Source organism: Balaenoptera physalus, assembly GCF_965194825.1.
Source record: "Balaenoptera physalus genome assembly, chromosome: 4".
Lineage (NCBI taxonomy): Eukaryota > Metazoa > Chordata > Mammalia > Artiodactyla > Balaenopteridae > Balaenoptera > Balaenoptera physalus.
In genome coordinates this window covers 62,209,311-62,225,082 of record NC_138891.1, presented here as the reverse complement: position 1 = coordinate 62,225,082, position 15,772 = coordinate 62,209,311, and the positions used below count along the sequence as shown (strand labels likewise).

Genomic DNA, 15,772 nt, shown 5'->3' with positions numbered 1-15,772 from the left:
TTAAATATTTACACATCACCTCTATCAGGTGGTAATAAGAGACCAGTGTTTGTCAACCCTTATTGTTCAAGAGAAGGTAGAAATCCCAATCTTTTTCTGAAAGCACATGACTTTTTAGTGTTGGCAACACATTTTTTAGACATTTGAACACTCCATTGGTCAAACAAAACAAAACACAGCTGTAGGCCCGCTTTGGCCTGTGGATCCCGGCACTGTGCCTTCTGCCCTAACAGGGGAACTATGTGAAATGCATTTAGGCAGGAAAGATGTCTAGATTCTTCCACAAGAGAAGTGGGCTCAACAATTCAGTCAACCAATTTTCACATGTTGCTACCTTCTACACCAGTGCTTCTCAACAGCAACAGTATTAACACTTGGATTTAAACAGATAAGTCTTTGCGGCAGGGACTGTCCTGAGCCTTGTGGGATGTTGAGCAACATTCCTGGCTGCTGCTTACTAGATGCCAGTAGCAACACCCAGCCTCAGCTGTGACAACCCAAAATGTCTCCAGACATTGATAAATGTCCCCTGAGGGGCAAAATCACCCTCAGTTGAGAACCAGTGCTCTAGAGAAAAAAGAGAGCCTTAGAAAATAGGAATACATGTTAGTTGTAACATAATAAATGTTATAAAGAGAACCAAGTTGTAGAATGATAAATGGATGCTGATTAGCAAGACTGATTTGTCAGCCAATTTACCAATAAGAATTTACTGAGCACCTACTTTGTCGCCAATACTGAGCTAGACATAATGGGAGAAATAAAAGAAATATAGGCTATAGTTTTAGGATTCAAATCATATACAATAATTTGTCATTTTTAATATTGAAATACTGCCAATGACAGAAACGTAAAGAAAAACTTGCCTCCTAAACTTGCCTCACTTGATGTTGTTGTCAGTCAAGACTTAACTTATCCATATTATTACTGTGTGACCATGGACAAGTCACTAGCTCTCTTTCTGAGCCTTAGTTTCCTCCACTATAAGATGGGACCAACCAGGACCTATTTTGTTGGGCCACTGTGAGGGTGAACTGGGCTGGCGTATGTGAAACTGCTGAGCCAGGCGTCTGGAGAGGTGGGTTTCCTGTCTCGTTTCTCTCAGTTTCATTTTTTAAAGAACCAAAAGCGTTTCCATGTGAATGTCTCATTTGATTAAGGTGACGGCGGAAAGCTGTTCAGACCCTTCAGCTGCAAGATAAATATATCTCCTTTCCCCCTACTCCCCACAACTTCCTTGTTTTAAAGGATAGTTTGTTTTAAAAACATCTTTCAGTAACTTTGTGTAGAGTTTATGTTTCTGTTCTCAACGCTATCCCTTTCTCATCCACCTGGTTGGAAGGACAGTGCAAGCCTCCAGCGCCGGCTCTGGGACCTGGGAGAAATCAGTCACCAGGAGAGAGGAGCACCAGGGCGAGGCAGTGAGTTGGCCAGACAACGAGGTCTGGATGTCGAATAAGGCCCACCCACCTGGTGTTTCTCCAGAGCCTTTCAGGGGCATTCGGAGCCCTCTTAGCTTATAGACTCCTGAGAACTGTTATCAGTGTTCAAATGTTAACACACACAGAGTGCGCTGTTTAGAACTTCCCAAGTGTGCGGCACCATTTCCTGCCCTGTTTTCCCTTGTGGGGTTCCCTCTGCCTGGAATGCTCCTCCCACCCCTCATTCATCCTTTGAGATGAATTATCAATTCATCTTCACTCTGTGAAGTCTCCCCACCCCAATCCCCACCTCCATCCCAGGTAAAACTGGGACACTTTCTTCTCTTGGTTTCCTGACCCCTCCATATATTCCCCGACCTCCATAAATGCACTTACCACACATTTTGCCATCTTGAAGGCAAGTCTTTGACTTATTCACATTCCTCTCTCTAGTGCCCAGCCCTGACTTTATACATAGTATATCTTTAGCAAATGAATCCATAGAGGAGTGAATCTAAATTTCACAGAGAACTCTGGGGCAAGTTGCCAAAAAGTAGATCAGCAGCTCTAAGGAAATAGCCTTCTTGGCCTCTTTTTGTGACATTCAGAGCTGAGATTTCTTTCTTTATTTCTTCCTTTCTTCCTTTCTTTCTTTCTTTTTCTTTCTTTCTTTCTTTCTTTCTTTCTTTCTTTCTTTCTTTCTTTCTTTCTTTCTTTCTTTCCTTCTTTCTTTTTTAACTTTTTATTTTATATTGGAGTATAGTTGATTAACAATGTTATGTTAGTTTCAGGTGTACAGCAAAGAGATTCAGTTATACATGTACCTGTGTCTATTCTTTTTCAAATTATTTTCCCGTCTAGGTTGTTACATAACACTGAGCAGAGTTCCCTGTGCTATACAGTAGGTCCTTGTTTGTGATCCATTTTTAATATAGTAGTGTGTATATGTCAATCCCAAACTCCCTAACTATCCTTCCCCACCCCCGAACACACTTAGGGCTCATTCCCTAAGTCTGTGAGTCTGTTTCCAGAGCAGAGGTTTCTTGATGAAGTCGACAACATTGAACAAAAAAGGCCTGATTGATGTCCACATCCTGAACATCTGTGACTGTGAAACTCCCACGATACATTTTGCAGAAGTTGAGGAGAGGACCCTGGGCCTCACAGTCATTGGCAAGCTGCATTCCTGGGCAGGCTTGACTGGCTGGCTTGCTCTGGACCCAGTCCTTTGCTAAGGAGAGTGTTTAAGTTCCTTGCATTAGGATCTTTGGATGAGATATTGCAGAGTTCTCTTTAAACACTGGCAGTGAGGAGGCACGTGGTCAGCAGATATTGGTTGAGTAGTGAGATGGGACTTCTGCAAATGGTCCATTCAAATGGACATGCTATAAGTGCTAAAGTACCATATTCAGCTATTAGGAGTCCTTGGCCCCCTTTTGTCACTCTCCAACCTCAACCCCAAATGAGAAAAACATCTGGCAGAGAATAGCCCCGTGGGTGTCAAAGGAGAAAGCAGGCACTATAAATTGCAGAATGTGTGGCATGTAATTTCCCTTGGGCTTTGGGTTAAATCTGACACCTGCTTGAAGCTCTCAACCTCCCCACCACTGCCTTCCTCTGTATCCACCCCATTCCCATCCCTGAGAGCTGAGGTTTCAGCCTGGTTCTTTAATCCATAGGGCTAGCTAAGCTTAGCTCACTGGCTTGCTCTCTCTTTCTTTCTGTTTGTGGTGGATCTGAGCTCTAGGTGATAGATTAAAAATTATAATTTGAGCTCAATAAGAGAGGTTTACTGGGAAGGGGAAATCTTTTTATTACTGTTGTTAACAACACCAGTTAAAATTTGAGCAAAGACTTTGTGGTAAGTTTTTTACATGGTTCCTTCATTTAATACTCACATCGACCTAAGAGGTAAGTCCTGTTACTATTGTCCCCATTCTGCTACTGAATAAGAAAAAAAATTAAATTTTTGCAATGTTCACCAAGATTCAACAACTTAACCTAGGTTACATGGGAACAGAGACATATTTTTAAAATAGTGTTTAAAAATTCTTAGCAACACTTTATTCTCCCAAATAGGAGGTTAACCACTCTCCTTAATGACATTTCATAACCAACTGATTTGCTCAGCAACTTTGTTCTTTATAGATGGTGTAGCCCAGGAGTCAACAAGCTATGCCCCCCCGACCCCCGACCAAATCCAGCCCGCCACCAAAAAAATGTACAGTCTATAAGCTAGGAATGGCTTTTACATTTTTTAATGGTTGGAAAAAAAAAAAAGAATATTCTGTGAAACAGGAAATCATATAAATTCAAATTTCAGTGTCCATAAATGAAGCTCTTTTGGAATATGGTCACACTTATTTACATATGTGTCATCTGTGGCTGCTTTTGTGCTAGAATGGTGGAGTTGAGTGGTTGCTACAGAGATCCACAAAGCCTAAAATATTTACCATATGGCTCTTTACAGCAAAAGCTTGCCAACCCCTCCTACAGAATAAACTTCAGCCCTGTTACCATTCAAATTAGGCCAAATTCTGAATTTCTGAGTCTAAAAAAAAATGCTTTGCTCTAGTTGAAATAAAAGACAACTTCATTTTCTTTAACACAACTCCACAGAAAAAGTGGGTACCATGGTCTAAATAAGACTCGTTTGATATCAGCAGCATACATTATGTAAAACTTGGAATCTCAAGGAAACTAAACATTCCACTGACCTCTTGTTTACAAAAGTTCACCTAACAAATGCTCTTCCTTCACCATGAAGATAGACAGCAGCTCAGTCCCAGTCAACGTCTGGCTAATTTTGACTCAGTCAAAACAGAAGGAAACCTGGATACAGGCTCTGGACTCAGTCCTATTACATTATGAGATAAACTTGCAGGGAGTATGAGCACTGCCATTTGCTTTGGGAGACCTCACCTTGGGCATTAGCCCGATAAAGCGCCAGTTCTGGTGGAGCAGGTGCAGCCCTTCCAGTCAGGGCGTGCAGCTGGGAGGGCCCATGCTTGCTTTAATGCTTTACCTCTCCACTTGGAATTCTTTATTTATTTATTTATTTATTTATTTATTTATTTATTTATTTATTTATTTATTTATTTATTTATTTATGGCTGTGTTGGATCTTCGTTTCTGTGCGAGGGCTTTCTCTAGTTGCGGCAAGTGGGAGCCACTCTTCATCGCGGTGCGCGGGCCTCTCACTATCGCGGCCTCTCTTGTTGCAGAGCACAGGCTCCAGACGCACAGGCTCAGTAATTGTGTCTCACAGGCCTAGCTGCTCCGCAGCATGTGGGATCTTCCCAGACCAGGGCTCGAACCCGTGTCCCCTGCATTGGCAGGCAGATTCTCAACCACTGCGCCACCAGGGAAGCCCTCTTAATAATTTTTGATCTTGCATTTTTATTTTGAACTAGGTCCACAAATTATATAGCTGGTCTTGCTTCCTATAGATGATTATATATAGGCAAATACATTCCAGGGAATGTGAAAGAAAGTCCTTGCACCACAAATTTTTTCTCTATAACCGCATATCCCATGAAGGAAAGTGTAGAGCAAGATCCCATAGACAAGATCTTGCTTTGTCTCACCTACAGACAATGTGAATCAGAGGTACATGCCTCCCTCCTCTGAGCTCTTTGTTCTCCGCTGTAAAATGGGCTGAGAACATTTATTCTGCCTCAAGGGGGTTGTCGTGAGGATCAAAGAAGGCAGGAAAATGCACTTAGTAAACTGTAAAAGGATTAAAGAAATAGAAAGCACCCATTCCTTACGGTGAGGATAGCGCTAGGAGATGCCCAGGAGAGGGAAGACTCCAGGCGGTATCCCATGGAGCTCAGAGCTGGCCCCAGTGCTGTTCTCCCGCTGCTCTTTAATCAGTCTCTTGCTGCAGCCCAAGCCATTTCCAAAAACAAAGCCCTCATATCACTGCCCTGCTTAAAACCCTTCAATGGATTCTCTCTGCCCTTAGGATGGGGCAGGGATTTTATAACAGTGACTGTGGGCCCTGACATACAGGTCTCTCTTATGCTAAAAGGGATCCCAAGTAAAGAATATCCTGGGAATTCCCTGGCAGTCCAGTGGTTAGGACTCTGCACTTTCACTGCCAAGGGCCTGGGTTACTGGGTTACTGGTCGGGGAACTAAGATCCCACAAGCTGCAAGGCGTGGCAAAAAAAAAAAAAAAAAAAGAATAACCTGAATAAACTGTATGTAAAAGCGACCCAAGGGCCTGGGTCACAGTTGTTTTTCTCTAAAACAAATGGATGGTCCAAGCACATCATCCACATCATCCAGCTTGCCTTTGAGACCCAAGACTGAGCACCTTGAATGAGGCATCTGGGTCTTATTCTTCCCCCAGGACCTAGAGCAATGCCTGGTCTGGAGTGGATATAAGAGAAGTTAAAGGCTAGCCAGGTGGCTTGTGGTCATATCTTCACCTGCCAACTATTAGGACTGTGACCTTGGGCAAGTCACTGAGCCTCCATTTCTTCTCCTAGTAGTTGTGGGGATTAAATAAGGTGAGGCACAGAGGTGCCTGCCACACAAGGTAAGAAGTGCCTGGCACGAGGTAAGAAGCCAGTGTGTGGAGCTGCTTCAATGAACTGTAGGATCTAGAGTTCAGTGCATCGATAGCAGTCACCTCACTGGAACAGTTTGTATTTCTGGAGCCCTTATTTTGTAAGCAATCATCATTTCATCTACAAACAATATATAAATGGACTAGAATGTGGTCAAGATTATTATTGCTAAGTTCCTTTAATGACTACTAAAAGTAATTCAATTTCAGATTCTGATTTTGGTTGCTCTACCGTTTTTGGCAACTCACTTGCAGATAGTTTTCTAATGAATGTTTAAAAGCAATAACACTGTAAATCACCTACTTTAAAAATAAAAACTCCTTTTCCAACTTACCTTTCATATCTCAATTCAATTCCTTTTAATGTTCCATACCCTGAGTCTCTCAGGAAGTTATAGGGCTGTTTTGTAGGGTGTTTTGGTTTGTTTTTTGTTTTTCCAAAAGGACAGTCCCTGGATAAAACGTGGAGCACTGCTTTATAATTCTGAACACAACAACCTGGGGTCTTCTTCTAGAGAACAGCCAGTAATCTCAGGGTTAACCATTTCTTTCCAGAATCCTTCATGGCCCCATGTAACCATTTTGGAGACACGAACCCATTAATCTGTTTAAAGTAATTGATACCCTATCCAGGAAAGTCCACACACAATTGTGCGTACACTGTTTTTCCCAGGGGGTTTATGGACCCCATCAAATCCACCCACGGTAGCCTTAAGGATGAGTGGTCTCAGCTTGAATCCCTACCCTAAGATATTAATTACTAATAAGGGCTTAATGTATGCCCCCCCCAACCCATCCACCTTCCAGATGTATTTGCATTATAACAGGGGGAAACTTGGCCCAGCTGAAGGGACTCAAATCGTACCAGTGGAATTTGAATTTCAGGCTCTAGCAACAAGTATGCAATAGAGAAATTTTCAGCCAGGGGCAAGTCATTAGTTATTATCTGTTTATTGTATGATGTATTTACTTGTTTGGAAAATTTCAAACACAGTTGTGGCTCCATACCAACATACCCCAAGCCCCCATATCAATGATGTAATAGCTGGAATCCTGCCTAAACAGTCTGTAAACTAGGATCATAAACATAAAAACAGAGATTACCCAAAAGTTGACACACTGCTGTTTTACAGGATGAAAACTCGTATTATATCAGTGAGGTGGAAGCCTATTTGACCATCTCAAATCCAGGTAAGTAGTTGGAGAAGTCTGTTCCACCAGCGATGATGCTATGTTTCTGGTTAGCTCAGTTTTCATCTCGCTAATACGTGTCGCTGCCTTTGAGAAACAGACTGAGAGAGCAGCCAGCATTGTAACTTTGGGGGGACTTATTATTGATACATCTCTGTGTGCTTCCGTCTGCTTGTCTGCTCATGAAGCAAGTTGGCTACATTGTGTCAAATCAGCAACAATAGAGTTGAGTGACTTTTGGACAGATTTGCTGTTAATGGTGAGGTTTATTTTACACTCTCGGAATCATGCATTCATTCTACGAAAGTGTACCTAGTGCCTGCTAGGTTCCAAGCCCTATAGTATGTACTGGGTATCCCTAATTATCTAAACATATAGTCCCTGCCCTCATGGAGCTTACATTACAGAAGTGGGGAGAGGACCGTAAACAGATGCATTAAATTACAATATACAGTTAAATAGTGCTAGATTCTATGAGCAAAAAAAGCAGGATGAGGATGGAGAGGACTGGGAGGGGTAGTAGGGAAGCCCTCTGAGGAGAAAGCCCTCTCTGAAGAGGGGAGGTTTGAGCAGAGAGCTATCCCCATTTGGGGACATCTGGGTCAGGGGAAGCTCTTTCCAGGTGGCAGGAACTACGGGTGCCCAGGCTCTAAGGAGTGAGCTTGCTGGCGCACTCAAGGACCAGCAGGAACCAGTGTGTCCAAGAGAGCAAGCAAAGCAGCCAATGAGGTCTGAGGGGCAACCAGGCCAGAGCACAGAGAGCCTGTGGGTAAGACAGGGTGAGGACTTTGGATTTTATTCTAAAGTGTGAAAAGATGCCATTGGAGGGCTTGGCATAGGGAAATGATATATCAGGTTTATATTTATAAAGGTTCACTTTGGTTGCTATATGAAAAATCACCCAAAGTAGAGCAAGTTGAAAGAACTCCTACAATGTTCACTTCTAGGAAAGTAATGCTCCCAGTCAAGTTGAGGGAGTTTCTCAGTGGCCTCAGATGTTTCTCCAGAAAACCTAGACTTAGATAACACACCGTTAGTGAGCACTTCCTCCGTGCCAGTTCGTGTACTAAGAGTTTTCATGTCTCTTTTCTCCTCTTCAAAATTCTTTTGACTGGCTTAAACTTATTCTTTTATTAATTAAGGAACTTATACTAAAGAAACTTGCCGAGAAATGAAAATGTGAAGATGTATCTATTTTAAATATTAGCAATATTACATTGGTATTGCTCAAAAAGTTGTTGTCAATGATTATCGGTTAAATGTAAGTCAGATGTCACAGTTGACCTTTTCATACGCATTATCTCAAACAAGTCTCCTCATATCGACTGGGAAATAAATATTGTGCATGCTAACATAAAGCAGCTAATGTTATCACCGGATAAGGACCAAATTTTAGCTGCTAATAGGGTAGTAATGTCTCAAGGGGCAGGAGAAGGGAAAGTCAGACCAGAAACTAATTGAGAGGCTGAGGGAGGGGAAAAGTCAACTCTAGGTCCCCATGCTCAAGGCTCAGCAGTGACAGCGGGAACTGTCATACTCATAGTAATGATGATTTTCATGTCAATGGTGGCAGTGGTGGTGGTGTGGGTACAGTAGTTAGTTGTAGTTACAGGGGTGGTGACCGTGGTGACGTTAGTACGAGCAGTGGTAGTAGACTACCCCAGGATACAACACAAGATACAGTAGTGTACATGGATAATTCAGTACATCATTGTAGGACGTTTGCATGTATAAACGCAGGAGTCTGCAGTAAATACGACAGTAATGGGCAGGAGACACAACAGCACAGTAGTTAAGATAACAAGCTCTAGAATCAGACGGTTTGAGTCCAAATATCACTTACTAGCTGTATGTTCTTAGACGAATGTTTTCAACTCCGTCTTCTCATCTGTAAAATGGTGACAGTAGTACCTATCTCAAAAAATTTTTGTGGGAATTAAACAGGAAAATGCACGTCAAGTACTTGCACAGCACCTGAAACACAGTGAGCCGACCCTCCATGTGAGATGTTATCTCAGATGCAAGTGAACACACCCGCAGCAGCAAGGAGAGGAGGGAACTTCCGGACTCCCTCACTAACAGCCCATGGGTGAATTCACTGAGGTCCATAGTCTGGTCCTCAGCCCAGGAAGCCATCAGCGGCTGTTTCTTCAAGGAACCTGATGTTAAACCAAGGTCATAAAACTGATGTATAAAATCAGAATGCCAGTTTGTTCATTCATCATGCTACTGTTTCTTATTGTAACTGCAAGGGGACCAAGACAGTTGGGTACTCTGCCAATGAACTTTCTCCCATTCGGGAAACCAAACTATATTCAGAAGGGTGCCTGGTGGAGGTGGAATTAGAGCAAATGGAGTTATTAAATTTTTTTTTAACATCTTTATTGGAGTATAATTGCTTTACAATGGTGTAAATATTTTAAATGTTTAACCCCATGGGCCTTGAAGCACTCACCTCCTTGAAACGGGTGTGCCTCTCATGAGACAGGGCCAGTCCTTGAGCAGGTCCTTCTCTCCCAGCAGCACTCAGATGGATGGAGATGGGCCTCTCCCTTCTCTATGCTTCCATGAATGATGCAACAACCCCTCCCAATGATGGGCTTAGTCCTTCCTTTTGCTATATTAATGCATTCAGTGTGGTGACATGCAAATACTCTGCTTGGTAACTTTGCATGTCTCTGCTCTGATTCATTATGAGTACATGTGATTTTTGTCTCGGAACAATCTTACTTCTTTTATTTCTGAAGTTTCTGTGGGCACTTTTTTGTGCTCAAGCACTGACAATAGTCCCCATTGACTCTGCCCCCAATGACTTAAAATAACTGAAGAAAAGATTCCAAAGAGTTTTTATTTCAATGTTATCATATTCTAATTTATGTGAGATTGCCCCCGTAGATGGCAAACAGAGTGTCAGGAAAAAGTCCCCAGACAGCACCAGGGTGATGTTTCATGAGGCGAAGGTGTCAGAACTGCGGAGAGCCACATCTAAGGAAGGCCATTTAACTGCACATGGGCCACCCAGCAACAGCTGGGGCTCAATGGATATTTGCCAGGATTCTTACATGTCGATATTTCACCTCTGTGTTTTCAGAGAAAGTTTACCAAGGAATGAAAAGTGCAATGGTGATGTTTGAGACTGTGGCCGGGCATTCCTTCAAATGTGTAAGCGAACAGAGCATCCAGCTCTCAACCCACCTTCAGCTGAAAACAATGAATATCCAACTTCAAGCCTTTGATTTTGAAGGCAACGACTTTGGAAATGGTAAGTTAAGGGATCATCATGTCACAAACATAAACTTCTGAGACCCAGGAGTAGTTTCAAGTTGTTTTTGTTTGAAGCTTTCAAAGGGACAAGAATCACATGAACTTCCCAGAAGAGTATGATTCCACTAAGCTCTCAGGGTCAAGTTTCTCTGGCCAACCCTCCCACCCACCATTGTATGAGTCAATACCAGCCTCAAAATCAGACACTTAAACCCACTCGTGTCCACTGCCCTCCCACAGCAGAATACATTCTTCTTGTCTGACCAAAATACACATTCTGACTCATTTAAACACACACACACAGTCAATCAATCAAAGAGTCAGAAAACGCCATCAGTAACCTCCCCTGAACAAGCTGTTGAATACTGGTAAACCCAGGTGTCTTTGGAGAGCACCTTAAAAATCCTGAGTATTAGTGATGTCTAAAATTCAAGATTTCAGAATAGATTCTTTCCCACTTACGGAGGGAAAAGAGAAAGTTGTGATCATTCTAGACAGAAATACACTCTGTTGGATCCCCTCTTCTCAAATCCAAGCTGTTCCACCCGACTAGTGCTTCCTCATAATTAGGCTTAGTTTCCATGCAACTTCTACTTTGGGTTTTTACCACCACAGAGGGAAGCAGGTTCTAGCAAGAAGGCCAGGGGCAGCCCAGGGTGACTTTCCAAAAAAGCCCTTTTCTCCCCACCAGGAAAACAGTATTACAAGGGTTTCTACATATGGGCAAGAATTGAACTTCAGTTTCTAAAACATCTCTCTCATAATAAGTCAATGACATTATGAGTACTTCTCAGCTATCAAAAATAGATTTAGCTAGAGGTGCAGCTGTAAGTTAAATTTCTATAACAGGAGTCTGATTTCTACTTGAATTCCACTGTAAAGCTGAAAATGTGTCTGGCAGAAAACTTCTGATATACCTGGTGGAGAGCATTCAGCAAAGGCAGTATTAAAGTGTCTCTTGCCTTGGATCCCCTGATATCTGTAGATTTGGTCTGAGTCCTACAATCTCTATCTAAATGTTGGACCTTTACCAGGGTCCTAAGATTAAATATTAAAATTTGCTAGGAGGTATTTCCCCCACTCTGTCATCTTGTCTCAAAATATCCAATTTGGGAAACTCTTTTAAAAATTTATTATGAAGACTTGAAAAACCTCTGTATTTAATCATGTGGTCTTAAAAATAAGACACACACTTGCTCTTCCTCACCCTCAGAACCTGTGTATAGAAGGAAGTAAGCAGGTCTGGGAAACCTCTTGGTGGCAGAGATGAGAAATAAAAACCTTTTAGCAGCACACCTGGCCTGCTATTAAGCAGTGCTCACGAGGAGATGTAGAAAGCTATCTTTTCATTTTTTCCTCTCCCTCCTTCACCCTCTCATATAAATAGTCACAAAACCCTATCAATTCTATCTCCAAAATATTTCTCTGGTTCATTCCACTGTCCCCGCTTCAGCTCAGCTCCTTATTCCCAGTCTTTGCACCTCAAATTTCACTAAAGGTGCTCAAATGTGAAGTTGTATGTCATCCTGTAAATAATATTTTCTACCAGAGAGTAAGAGAAGAGAGAAAAAGGAGCAAGTTAAAAAATAGAAGTTACCATACAATATGGCATTATAAAAGGCATAAGTACAAAAGGCCGTGGGAGCGCAGCGGAAGGCATGAGGAACACAGCATTGCAGGAAGGGGGTCAGAGAAGTCCTGACAGATGGGTGACCCTTCAACAGGGGCTCGGAGAACTGGAGAGGAATCCAGCAAGTGGATCGCTCAGCCTTGTCAAAGAGAACGGTCATCCGAAACAGTAGGCCCCTGACCCCCTTTCTCAACCCCTTCTCTCTAAAATCTCAGAGCCTGCAAAAGCTCTCTCAGGTACCAGGAGCCCAGGGTGTCCAGCAGTCCCTTCAAGAAGCACAGAGTTTAAATAGAAAACTTTGGCCAGGTGATATGGTCCAGGTCTGTGTTTCCAATGTTGGGAAACAAGGCTCCCGTGCTTACCCTGGCTTGAGAGTCAAGACACAATTCTGATCCTGACCCTCTGGACCTAATCAGTGTTCTTCAAAGTTGGATCTGCCTCCCAGCCGTATCACAATCACCTGGGTCCCACCCGCTGAATCAAAACTGCTTGGGTGCAGGGCCCGGGGATCTGCAGTTTAAGACACTCCTTAAGTGATCACAGGTGCTACAAGTTTCAGCCCACTGCAGCGACCCCTTCCCTTCTCATCTTCACCTGTCCATATGTCTGAGGCAGCAGGGACAGGCCCCGCAGCTCCATCTCTCGCTCAGTTTCCTTCTCTGTGAAGCTGAGGCGGGCAGGGGCAGTATCACTTCCTGGCATTGTGGCCAGCCTGTAACACCTGTTACTCTGACTTCAATTACAGCGGACGAATGCTTCAGTGACAGAAACAGGAGAGAAATCCCTGTGGCCGTGGGCCTGAGTATCGCAGGATTGCTTGGCGTTTTGCTAACAGCATGCCTGGTGACCAGAAAGAGGCCCAGGAGAGGATATGAACGCATGTAAAGCCCCACCTTCCTCAAAATGTGCAAGGTTAAGGCCTTGGGAATGCTGGCTGCATATTTAGCCTGAAGTGAAGGGATCAACTTTTCTAGTTGCCAACCCCACCCTCCAAGTCCGATTAGGAAATTAGCATTCCACCAGAGGCCATCAGGCTAGCAACAAGACAGCTTCCACCCCACTTCTTCCTGGGTCATATGGGCTTGAGTTCCACCATCCACACCTGAGAATACAGGTCTGGCTGTGAGAATTAGGGACAAGAGGCAGGGATGTGAGCAGGGTCCTGTGAGAAGGAGAAAACAAACACCCAAAGAGAAGATTGTGTGAAAGACATTTTCAGACTGCACTGCTTTTTTGTATACATTTTTAAGAGTCTCAATATCTAGTTTTTCTTAAAAACTTTTTTACTTTTAAAAAACCTATCCACTTCAAAATAAATTCTAAAGTGATTTTAAACTCCTGGATTTTGCCCAACTCCTGATTTACTTAAATGATAGTCTTGATAGACTATCTTTTTTTTTTTTTTTTTAGATTGACTGAAGGTCTTTTTATTTTGTTTTATAAATTTATTTATTTTATTTATTTATTTTTGGCTGCATTGGATCTGTTGCTGCATGTGGGCTTTCTCTAGTTGCGGCGAGCGGGGGCTATACTCTTCCTTGCGGTGCACAGGCTTCTCATTGCGGTGGCTTCTCTTGTTGTGGAGCACGGGCTGTAGGTGCATGGGCTTCAGTAGTTGTGGCACGCGGGCTCTAGAGCACAGGCCCAGTAGTTGTGGCACACAGGCCCAGCTGTTCCACAGCATGTGGGATCTTCCCGGACCAGGGCTCAAACCCACATCCCCTGCAATGGCAGGGGGGCTCTCAACTACTGCACCACCAGGGAGGCCCTGGAGGTCTTTTTAGACTATCATTTTTAATATATGGTTTTTTCTTTTTTTTTTTTAATAGCATTTACTTTTTTTTTTTTAACTTTTGGGTTTATTTATTTATTTATTTATGACTGTGTTGGGTCTTCGTTTCTGTGCGAGGGCTTTCTCTAGTTGCGGCAAGTGGGGGCCACTCTTCATCGCGGTGCGCGGGCCTCTCACTGTCATGGCCTCTCTTGTTGCGGAGCACAAGCTCCAGACGCGCAGGCTCAGTAAATTGTGGCTCACGGGCCTTGTTGCTCCGCGGCATGTGGGATCTTCCCAGACCAGGGCTCGAACCCATGTCCCCTGCACTGGCAGGCAGACTCTCAACCACTGCGCCACCAGGGAAGCCCTAGACTATCATTTTTAAAAGGGCATATTCTACACTGTTATAATGTATTATTAGTAAAAAAAAAAAAAAAAAAACTAGAAAACTTCCCAACATTCCGTTTTTTAATGTAAAGGATATACCAAAGATCTTGGCAAACAAAAGAGGCTTCATAAATGTTAGTTCTCCATTCCTTCACCTTAATTTGCTGTCTGCCTTCTTAATACCTTTTTTCTGCTCTGTCTCTATTTTTCTTTGATTTTAGTGTATCCCTGTAGATTTGTTAACTTGGGCCATCGTGGGGGGCGGAGGTAGGCAAAGCATCTAAACAGTCAGAAATGGCAAAGAGAAGAGGTAGATCTACCCAGATTATTATCCACTTTCCTTTTTTAGCAAACATTTACCAAAACAAAACAAAACAAAACAAAAAACAAGAAAAACATAAACCAGAAAATTACTGATTGAGAGTGATTGGTGTCTGGAGGAAAAGTTCTATTAAAATATGGCTTAGAATGTTATTCATGTTTTTCTATTACATTGACTGTTTAAATAGCAGAACTGGGGTGGTCTTTCAGAGAAAGGGGAGAGTCATGGACTTCTGGATGCTTTTAACTGTTTTTACTAACAGAAACTGTTCTTGTGTTTCTGTATTTTCCAGAGGTGTTATTCATTATTTTTAACAGGAAGTTTATGAAAGTTGGCAACCACTCTATACCCACTGCTTATCTAGGACGTGTACTGCTTTCCTTTGAGGTATTTTAGCTCTCTCCACTTTCTCAGAAGTGAGGGGGTGGGGAGGGCACACAGCAGGTTCAAGAGAGCTTCAAGAGCCCTTGAAGATGGCAGGAGGGTGAGGACATTCCTGTTTCCTCCTCACACCAGGAGGTGCTGATGCAAATCTGGGATGTGAGGACCCAGTGTTCCCCAAAGTGACTCGGGTTGAGCAGCAAGGGCGTGGCCTTGGAGAGGTGCCATCTGTCTCCATCTCCTTCCTCCAGTGGGTGTCAGCCAGTACCCGCACTAGACTCCCATTTCCAGTTCAACCTCAAGTGTGCTTGTTAGGTTCTAGGCCGCAGAGCACGGGTTGTTTATTCACCGTGCCACTAACCACCCTATAGAATGACTAAAAGGAGGTTCTAGTATAGAAATTTCTCCCACAGCAGAGGAAAACGAAGTCGAATTAAAATCAAGAAGAGAGAGATAAGGCAGTTCGCTTGAGTTTAACTTTCCTTTCTACCATCTTCAGTGAGTTCTTGGGAGTGACAGCTGCTGCTTAGACTCCTGTGATCTACCCCTCCCCACACACACGAATTATCTTTAAAATTGCTTTGAATTAACATCCTAGTAACCGAAAAGAACACAGGTTTCCTTGGAATGATTAGTAAATAAATGCCTGGATGCGTTATTGCCTCACAGTTCTGCCCACTGTTGCAGTGATGTCCCAGGAGGGTCCTAGAGGGGAAAGTGCTGGGATTGGGATTGTGGTAGACTGGGCATCTGGAAGCGGCCTCCTCTGTGTCCTGGGGTTCCCCCCCACACCCCGCCCCCCGCCAGCCCCACCCCGTGCTGCCTCC

General features: G+C 43.2%; 1 protein-coding gene across 5 annotated transcripts in view; it reads left to right on the top strand.

The window, feature by feature from the left end:
• Positions 1-15,772, top strand: part of LAMP3 (lysosomal associated membrane protein 3) — a 34,362-nt gene that overhangs the window by 11,254 nt on the left and 7,336 nt on the right. For 3 of the 5 annotated variants that reach the window (XM_082459978.1, XM_082459982.1, XM_082459981.1), the window contains 3 exons: positions 7,130-7,187; positions 10,279-10,449; positions 12,827-12,962. In XM_082459978.1, the coding sequence (XP_082316104.1) occupies positions 7,130-7,187; positions 10,279-10,449; positions 12,827-12,962 (365 nt within the window). Of the gene's footprint in view, positions 1-7,129; positions 7,188-10,278; positions 10,450-12,826; positions 12,994-15,772 lie in introns of all 5 variants that reach the window. The other 2 variants (XM_082459979.1, XM_082459980.1) reach the window with 2 other exon arrangements.